The following is a 9,199-nucleotide window of genomic DNA, read 5'->3' as shown; positions in this document are numbered from 1 at the left end:
ACAACAGAATTCTGACTTTTTTTCCCATGTTAAACTGAAATAAAATTTAAAAATCAGTTAACTTTCTTTTTTCAGTGGCCCCAATCCTCCTCCGTACAACTGTGATTAAATAAAGTTATTTTCTTTTACTTTGTACAAAGACATTGGGATTTTCTTTATTCCTGTTGTATCCATTAAATTAAAATGCACTCTAAATGTTGATGCAATGGTCATGCAAAGATGGCAGGAACACCAGAAGAATGCTAATGGCATTTGGAGGCGGGCCTGACTTCAGGAAAAATACCACAGGGTCTAAGTTTGCGATGCCTATGGGGGTAGATAACTAATTTATCTTTATTATTTGATATATCTGAGACCCTTTAAAGTATCGTTAGATGAAATATAAATAAAGTTAAATGTGTTCAATAAATGATAAAGCGGTTTCATTTGTTTTGTTCATGTTGTATCTGAGGCGTTTCCCTTTGCGCGCCGTGCTCTTTAAAATCACGTCACACATACGTCATCATAACAGGAAGCAGGAGAAGCTGGACAGCCGCGCCAGGCTCAGGGAGCCATTTAAACGTCCAGTCAGTGTTAGAAATGGTTTGGGCTTCAGAGGAGATGATCCAGGAACTCCAGCGGCCTGTTAGGAACCAATAAGTCCGCTGCTCTCCTATGATGGAGCGGGCCATGGAGCAGCTAAATGTACAGCTCAGCCGGCTGACCCGCTCCCTGCGCCGGGCCAGGACCGTAGAACTTCCACAGGGTAACATGTTCTCATTATTTTCAGTTTTATTTTCTATCACATGTTTTCTAAGCTTTGCTGCGCCGAGCCACAGGCATCTAGCCTGAGTAATGTCTGGTCTAGGTTCAGCTCTATAGATCTGCTCTAAGTGGAACTGAGCTTTAAACCCAAACAGATCAGTTCTAGGAACTGAGCTGAGCTTTAGACTGCTGGACTGAGCTGAGCTTTAGTCTGCTGGACTGAGCTGAGCTTTAGACTGCTGGGCTGAGCTGAGCTTTAGACTGCTGGACTGAGCTGAGCTTTAGACTGCTGGACTGAGCTAAGCTTTAGACTGCTGGACTGAGCTGAGCTTTAGTCTGCTGGACTGAGCTGAGCTTTAGACTGCTGGACTGAGCTGAGCTTTAGACTGCTGGGCTGAGCTGAGCTTTAGACTGCTGGACTGAGCTGAGCTTTAGACTGCTGGACTGAGCTGAGCTTTAGTCTGCTGGACTGAGCTGAGCTTTAGACTGCTGGACTGAGCTGAGCTTTAGACTGCTGGACTGAGCTGAGCTTTAGTCTGCTGGACTGAGCTGAGCTTTAGACTGCTGGACTGAGCTGAGCTTTAGACTGCTGGGCTGAGCTGAGCTTTAGACTGAGCTGAGCTTTAGTCTGCTGGACTGAGCTGAGCTTTAGACTGAGCTGAGCTTTAGTCTGCTGGACTGAGCTGAGCTTTAGACTGCTGGACTGAGCTGAGCTTTAGACTGCTGGACTGAGCTGAGCTTTAGACTGCTGGGCTGAGCTGAGCTTTAGACTGCTGGGCTGAGCTGAGCTTTAGACTGCTGGACTGAGCTGAGCTTTAGACTGCTGGGCTGAGCTGAGCTTTAGACTGCTGGGCTGAGCTGAGCTTTAGACTGCTGGGCTGAGCTGAGCTTTAGACTGCTGGACTGAGCTGAGCTTTAGACTGAGCTGAGCTTTAGACTGCTGGACTGAGCTGAGCTTTAGACTGAGCTGAGCTTTAGACTGCTGGACTGAGCTGAGCTTTAGACTGCTGGACTGAGCTGAGCTTTAGACTGCTGGGCTGAGCTGAGCTTTAGACTGAGCTGAGCTTTAGACTGCTGGACTGAGCTGAGCTTTAGACTGCTGGACTGAGCTGAGCTTTAGACTGCTGGACTGAGCTGAGCTTTAGACTGCTGGACTGAGCTGAGCTTTAGACTGCTGGACTGAGCTGAGCTTTAGACTGCTGGGCTGAGCTGAGCTTTAGACTGCTGGGCTGAGCTGAGCTTTAGACTGCTGGGCTGAGCTGAGCTTTAGACTGCTGGACTGAGCTGAGCTTTAGACTGCTGGGCTGAGCTGAGCTTTAGACTGCTGGGCTGAGCTGAGCTTTAGACTGCTGGGCTGAGCTGAGCTTTAGACTTCTGGGCTGAGCTGAGCTTTAGACTGCTGGACTGAGCTGAGCTTTAGACTGAGCTGAGCTTTAGACTGCTGGACTGAGCTGAGCTTTAGACTGCTGGGCTGAGCTGAGCTTTAGACTACTGAGCTGAGCTTTAGACTGCTGGACTGAGCTGAGCTTTAGACTGCTGGACTGAGCTGAGCTTTAGACTGCTGGGCTGAGCTGAGCTTTAGACTGCTGGACTGAGCTGAGCTTTAGACTGCTGGACTGAGCTGAGCTTTAGACTGCTGGACTGAGCTGAGCTTTAGACTGCTGGGCTGAGCTGAGCTTTAGACTGCTGGACTGAGCTGAGCTTTAGACTGCTGGACTGAGCTGAGCTTTAGTCTGCTGGACTGAGCTGAGCTTTAGACTGCTGGACTGAGCTGAGCTTTAGACTGCTGGACTGAGCTGAGCTTTAGTCTGCTGGACTGAGCTGAGCTTTAGACTGCTGGACTGAGCTGAGCTTTAGACTGCTGGGCTGAGCTGAGCTTTAGACTGAGCTGAGCTTTAGTCTGCTGGACTGAGCTGAGCTTTAGACTGAGCTGAGCTTTAGTCTGCTGGACTGAGCTGAGCTTTAGTCTGCTGGACTGAGCTGAGCTTTAGACTGCTGGACTGAGCTGAGCTTTAGACTGCTGGACTGAGCTGAGCTTTAGTCTGCTGGACTGAGCTGAGCTTTAGACTGCTGGGCTGAGCTGAGCTTTAGACTGCTGGACTGAGCTGAGCTTTAGACTGCTGGGCTGAGCTGAGCTTTAGACTGCTGGACTGAGCTGAGCTTTAGACTGCTGGACTGAGCTGAGCTTTAGTCTGCTGGACTGAGCTGAGCTTTAGACTGCTGGACTGAGCTGAGCTTTAGACTGCTGGACTGAGCTGAGCTTTAGTCTGCTGGACTGAGCTGAGCTTTAGACTGCTGGACTGAGCTGAGCTTTAGACTGCTGGGCTGAGCTGAGCTTTAGACTGAGCTGAGCTTTAGTCTGCTGGACTGAGCTGAGCTTTAGACTGAGCTGAGCTTTAGTCTGCTGGACTGAGCTGAGCTTTAGACTGCTGGACTGAGCTGAGCTTTAGACTGCTGGACTGAGCTGAGCTTTAGACTGCTGGGCTGAGCTGAGCTTTAGACTGCTGGGCTGAGCTGAGCTTTAGACTGCTGGACTGAGCTGAGCTTTAGACTGCTGGGCTGAGCTGAGCTTTAGACTGCTGGGCTGAGCTGAGCTTTAGACTGCTGGGCTGAGCTGAGCTTTAGACTGCTGGACTGAGCTGAGCTTTAGACTGAGCTGAGCTTTAGACTGCTGGACTGAGCTGAGCTTTAGACTGAGCTGAGCTTTAGACTGCTGGACTGAGCTGAGCTTTAGACTGCTGGGCTGAGCTGAGCTTTAGACTGAGCTGAGCTTTAGACTGCTGGACTGAGCTGAGCTTTAGACTGCTGGACTGAGCTGAGCTTTAGACTGCTGGACTGAGCTGAGCTTTAGACTGCTGGACTGAGCTGAGCTTTAGACTGCTGGACTGAGCTGAGCTTTAGACTGCTGGGCTGAGCTGAGCTTTAGACTGCTGGGCTGAGCTGAGCTTTAGACTGCTGGGCTGAGCTGAGCTTTAGACTGCTGGGCTGAGCTGAGCTTTAGACTGCTGGGCTGAGCTGAGCTTTAGACTGCTGGACTGAGCTGAGCTTTAGACTGCTGGGCTGAGCTGAGCTTTAGACTGCTGGGCTGAGCTGAGCTTTAGACTGCTGGGCTGAGCTGAGCTTTAGACTGCTGGGCTGAGCTGAGCTTTAGACTTCTGGGCTGAGCTGAGCTTTAGACTGCTGGACTGAGCTGAGCTTTAGACTGAGCTGAGCTTTAGACTGCTGGACTGAGCTGAGCTTTAGACTGCTGGGCTGAGCTGAGCTTTAGACTACTGAGCTGAGCTTTAGACTGCTGGACTGAGCTGAGCTTTAGACTGCTGGACTGAGCTGAGCTTTAGACTGCTGGGCTGAGCTGAGCTTTAGACTGCTGGACTGAGCTGAGCTTTAGACTGCTGGACTGAGCTGAGCTTTAGACTGCTGGACTGAGCTGAGCTTTAGACTGCTGGGCTGAGCTGAGCTTTAGACTGCTGGACTGAGCTGAGCTTTAGACTGCTGGACTGAGCTGAGCTTTAGTCTGCTGGACTGAGCTGAGCTTTAGACTGCTGGACTGAGCTGAGCTTTAGACTGCTGGACTGAGCTGAGCTTTAGTCTGCTGGACTGAGCTGAGCTTTAGACTGCTGGACTGAGCTGAGCTTTAGACTGCTGGGCTGAGCTGAGCTTTAGACTGAGCTGAGCTTTAGTCTGCTGGACTGAGCTGAGCTTTAGACTGAGCTGAGCTTTAGTCTGCTGGACTGAGCTGAGCTTTAGACTGCTGGACTGAGCTGAGCTTTAGACTGCTGGACTGAGCTGAGCTTTAGACTGCTGGGCTGAGCTGAGCTTTAGACTGCTGGACTGAGCTGAGCTTTAGACTGCTGGGCTGAGCTGAGCTTTAGACTGCTGGGCTGAGCTGAGCTTTAGACTGCTGGGCTGAGCTGAGCTTTAGACTGCTGGACTGAGCTGAGCTTTAGACTGAGCTGAGCTTTAGACTGCTGGACTGAGCTGAGCTTTAGACTGAGCTGAGCTTTAGACTGCTGGACTGAGCTGAGCTTTAGACTGCTGGACTGAGCTGAGCTTTAGACTGCTGGGCTGAGCTGAGCTTTAGACTGAGCTGAGCTTTAGACTGCTGGACTGAGCTGAGCTTTAGACTGCTGGACTGAGCTGAGCTTTAGACTGCTGGACTGAGCTGAGCTTTAGACTGCTGGACTGAGCTGAGCTTTAGACTGCTGGGCTGAGCTGAGCTTTAGACTGCTGGGCTGAGCTGAGCTTTAGACTGCTGGGCTGAGCTGAGCTTTAGACTGCTGGGCTGAGCTGAGCTTTAGACTGCTGGGCTGAGCTGAGCTTTAGACTGCTGGGCTGAGCTGAGCTTTAGACTTCTGGGCTGAGCTGAGCTTTAGACTGCTGGACTGAGCTGAGCTTTAGACTGAGCTGAGCTTTAGACTGCTGGACTGAGCTGAGCTTTAGACTGCTGGGCTGAGCTGAGCTTTAGACTACTGAGCTGAGCTTTAGACTGCTGGACTGAGCTGAGCTTTAGACTGCTGGACTGAGCTGAGCTTTAGACTGCTGGGCTGAGCTGAGCTTTAGACTGCTGGACTGAGCTGAGCTTTAGACTGCTGGACTGAGCTGAGCTTTAGACTGCTGGACTGAGCTGAGCTTTAGACTGCTGGGCTGAGCTGAGCTTTAGACTGCTGGGCTGAGCTGAGCTTTAGACTGCTGGACTGAGCTGAGCTTTAGACTGCTGGGCTGAGCTGAGCTTTAGACTGCTGGGCTGAGCTGAGCTTTAGACTGCTGGGCTGAGCTGAGCTTTAGACTGCTGGACTGAGCTGAGCTTTAGACTGAGCTGAGCTTTAGACTGCTGGACTGAGCTGAGCTTTAGACTGCTGGACTGAGCTGAGCTTTAGACTGCTGGGCTGAGCTGAGCTTTAGACTGAGCTGAGCTTTAGACTGCTGGACTGAGCTGAGCTTTAGACTGCTGGACTGAGCTGAGCTTTAGACTGCTGGACTGAGCTGAGCTTTAGACTGCTGGACTGAGCTGAGCTTTAGACTGCTGGGCTGAGCTGAGCTTTAGACTGCTGGGCTGAGCTGAGCTTTAGACTGCTGGACTGAGCTGAGCTTTAGACTGCTGGGCTGAGCTGAGCTTTAGACTGCTGGGCTGAGCTGAGCTTTAGACTGCTGGGCTGAGCTGAGCTTTAGACTGCTGGACTGAGCTGAGCTTTAGACTGAGCTGAGCTTTAGACTGCTGGACTGAGCTGAGCTTTAGACTGCTGGACTGAGCTGAGCTTTAGACTGCTGGGCTGAGCTGAGCTTTAGACTGAGCTGAGCTTTAGACTGCTGGGCTGAGCTGAGCTTTAGACTGAGCTGAGCTTTAGACTGCTGGACTGAGCTGAGCTTTAGACTGCTGGACTGAGCTGAGCTTTAGACTGCTGGACTGAGCTGAGCTTTAGACTGCTGGACTGAGCTGAGCTTTAGACTGCTGGACTGAGCTGAGCTTTAGACTGCTGGACTGAGCTGAGGTTTAGTCTCCACCTGTAGAAACCAGCGGAACTGCTGCTTCTTTCTTTGTTTATATTCTGATCAGATGAACAGATTACCTGGATTATGAGCTGATCGACTACAGCAGTAAAACCTAAAGGGAAACCTTTGAGTGCTACAGGGGAGGATGTAGGAAATGTGGGGCCCTAGGCAAAGACAGGCAGGGGGCCCTCTGAACTGAGAGGACAACACATCAAACAGATCCTACAGATGTAGAAATGTTAATAGAATAGACATCCATTATCTGTTCTAGGTTGTGTCCCTCTCTTCTTGTCCCTTTTCTTCTTGTTTTCCTCTCTATGTTTTGTACTCAGCTGACTTTTCATGCTGTCTCTAAAGGAATGAAAGATTTTTTCCAAGCACTAAGCTCACTTAGCTGATTGCTCCTTCCTGTGTTTCCAAAAAGGCCAAAGTAAATAACCCAGTCCTTCTTTTCACTGTAGACAAGCCATGATCTGCTTATCTGTTCTCCATTTTTCATTTGGATGAAATAATAGCTGCATGAATCATGACAGCAGACAAGATAGAGGAGAGCAGGAGGCGGGGTTACCAATCTACTGGCTCTGGAGAGCAGAGTTCGCTGCTTTTAGATGTTGTCTCCAAAGTCTCCAGTAGCAGTAAAAAGTCTCTAGATTTGGCGCTAGGAGCTTTTTTGTGAAAGTGCTACAGGGGTCACACACTTAATATTAGAAGCGTTCTGATGGCATTTTGGTGAGAGGATTTTTGCCCAAATAAGGAATAGTTTTATTAGCCATACATGTAAACCAAGTTTTATTGGTCCCCCAGGAAATTGGGGCACTGGGCAACTGCCTAGTATTGCCTTATTGTAAATCCCTCCCTCCATGTGCATATGTTCACATGATTATTCCAAAACAGCATTATCCAGCATTAATAAACCAATGCTGCTACCTCAGCATGGATAGAGTGTGAAAAGGAGAGGTGAGAGCTGGTGTGCTCTGTCCTTCACTAAGATGCACTCACCTTTAGAGAGACCAGATATCCTAACATCCATGTCTCTGGAATGTGGAAGAAAACTGCAGTACCCACATAAAACCCACTCATTCAGAGGGAGAATATGTAACTCAGTTCAGTTTATTTCTGTAGCAGCAGTTCACAGCATGTCCTCTGAAGACCCTTTGCAGAAACAGTTCAATCAGATGATCCATCAGTTTGGTAAAAAGTTTTCTTTCCAGTAAACACCAGTTGATTCCATCCAGCTTTTCCTCATTGGTGAGTTTGGGCGACAGTAGACATTCACTGTTTCGTTGAAGTTACAGAGATTCTTCACACCAAGCATGCATGCAGGAACAGTGGAGAGTAAAAACTTAAGGATGAGTGTGGGTGGCCATTTACAAACGGCATTTAGGGAGTTTAGAGACAGAAGCAGACACAAAAAAACTAACTCAGAAGCACTGATCCATGAATACTTTCTATGTAAGGAAAGGTAACATAAAGCTCCAGATTTGGACTCAAACTCAGGATGTTCTTTCTGTGAGCTCTACCTAATTTACTCTCCCAAGTCATTCAAATACAAATTAATTAGGAAAGTGAGGTATTAATTGAGGAAGCCTTTAAACTTTATCCATGGTGGACTTAAAATATATTTATATTTATTTGGTAATATTTCCAGAAAGCCCAGTCTGTGCTCCAGTTGCCTTTTTCCTCCAGGATTTGGCAAAATGAGGAGTAATCCTCCACTGTAGCACTTTATTCTGAGCAGAGATACTTTTTATTCAATTCAGTTTATTTCTATAGCGCCAATTCACAACACGTCATCTCAGGTCACTTTCCAGAGACAGTTCAACCAGATCATCCAGTCAGATTGATTCAAAGTTTTCTATCTAAGGAAAACCAGCTGATTGCATCGACTCATTGACTCTTCAGCAATCCCTCACACTAAGCATGCTTGTAGCGACAGTGGAGAGGAAAAACTCCCTTTGAACAGGAAGAAACCTCCAGCAGAACCAGGCTCAGTGTGAGCGGCCATCTGCTGAGGCCCACTGGGGTTCAAGGAGACAGAAGCAGACATAGAAAAAGAAGCATAGATACAAAAGGCAACTGTCAATCAGCTCCACAGGCGGCCCCGTCCAGGAAACACACAGCCAGGCAGACGAGCTCCGAGCCAGCTCCCATGTCAGAGGATGAAGAGAGCACATCCAGTTAGTCACAGTCAGAGAAACAGGACTACACTGGAAAACAGGCTGATCTCCAGCATCTAGAAACAAAGGCTATTCTTAACAAACCAACATACTGAATGCTTTATTCTGTCTTGTTTTGGCTTATTGTTCTGTTTGTCTCTTTTATTTATGCCCACAGACAATGAGACCGCGGTCTACATCCTGGTGCCAATGGTCATGGCTGACCAGCATCGGTGAGTGTCCATCTGAACGCCACACGGAAGACGATTCCCCAACACAGAGTTGATGTTTATTTCTCTCCTTTCTCTGAAAGATCTGTGTCAGAGCTGCTCCTCAACTCCAACTTTGATGTGAACTACGCCTTTGAACGAGTACAGAGGAGTTTACTCCACATCGCTGCCAAGTAAGACTCTGCCACTCTGTTTTCATTTCAGTGGAAAGGAGAAAATGCATCTTGATGTTAGCGATGGACAATTATTCATTATCTTTTTTTTAAAGACGTGTTTCCCAGTCTTGGATATGATTGGCTGAGCTGCGTTCCATGCTGTTGTTAGGATTGTTCTTATTGATGACGTGTGAGTCTGTATATCCCTAACATTACCTGCCTGTCAGATCTGTTTTCCAAGTAGTTTCTCTAATGAGGACAGTTCCTCTGTCCAGATATACGGTTATGATCTTCATTCTGCACGAGGCAAAGATTTGGGAATGGAATGAGACGGTGTAATTGATCTAAGAAGTGTAATATTTTGATAAGGCTGGAGCCATGGACGCCTCCTCATCTTCCCAATGTTCTGCTCATTGAGGATCTC

The 9,199-nt window shown here is 48.4% G+C and overlaps 1 protein-coding gene across 2 annotated transcripts in view; it reads left to right on the top strand.

The window, feature by feature from the left end:
• Window positions 1-506: 506 nt before the first annotated feature.
• Window positions 507-9,199, top strand: part of hace1 (HECT domain and ankyrin repeat containing E3 ubiquitin protein ligase 1) — a 63,776-nt gene continuing 55,083 nt past the window's right edge. Inside the window, exons 1-3 of one of the 2 annotated variants that reach the window (XM_038274748.1) lie at window positions 507-745; window positions 8,569-8,623; window positions 8,704-8,793. In XM_038274748.1, coding sequence (XP_038130676.1) covers window positions 655-745; window positions 8,569-8,623; window positions 8,704-8,793 — 236 coding nt within the window. In that variant the 5' untranslated portion in view covers window positions 507-654. The remainder of the gene's footprint in view (window positions 746-8,568; window positions 8,624-8,703; window positions 8,794-9,199) is intronic. The other variant, XM_038274749.1, reaches the window with a different exon arrangement.

The sequence above is a fragment of the Cyprinodon tularosa genome, unplaced genomic scaffold (genome assembly GCF_016077235.1).
Source record: "Cyprinodon tularosa strain WSP-4 unplaced genomic scaffold, ASM1607723v1 ctg929, whole genome shotgun sequence".
Classification (NCBI taxonomy): Eukaryota; Metazoa; Chordata; class Actinopteri; order Cyprinodontiformes; family Cyprinodontidae; genus Cyprinodon; species Cyprinodon tularosa.
Note: the sequence above shows the minus strand (reverse complement) of the source record. Positions and strands in the feature narration are given on the sequence as shown.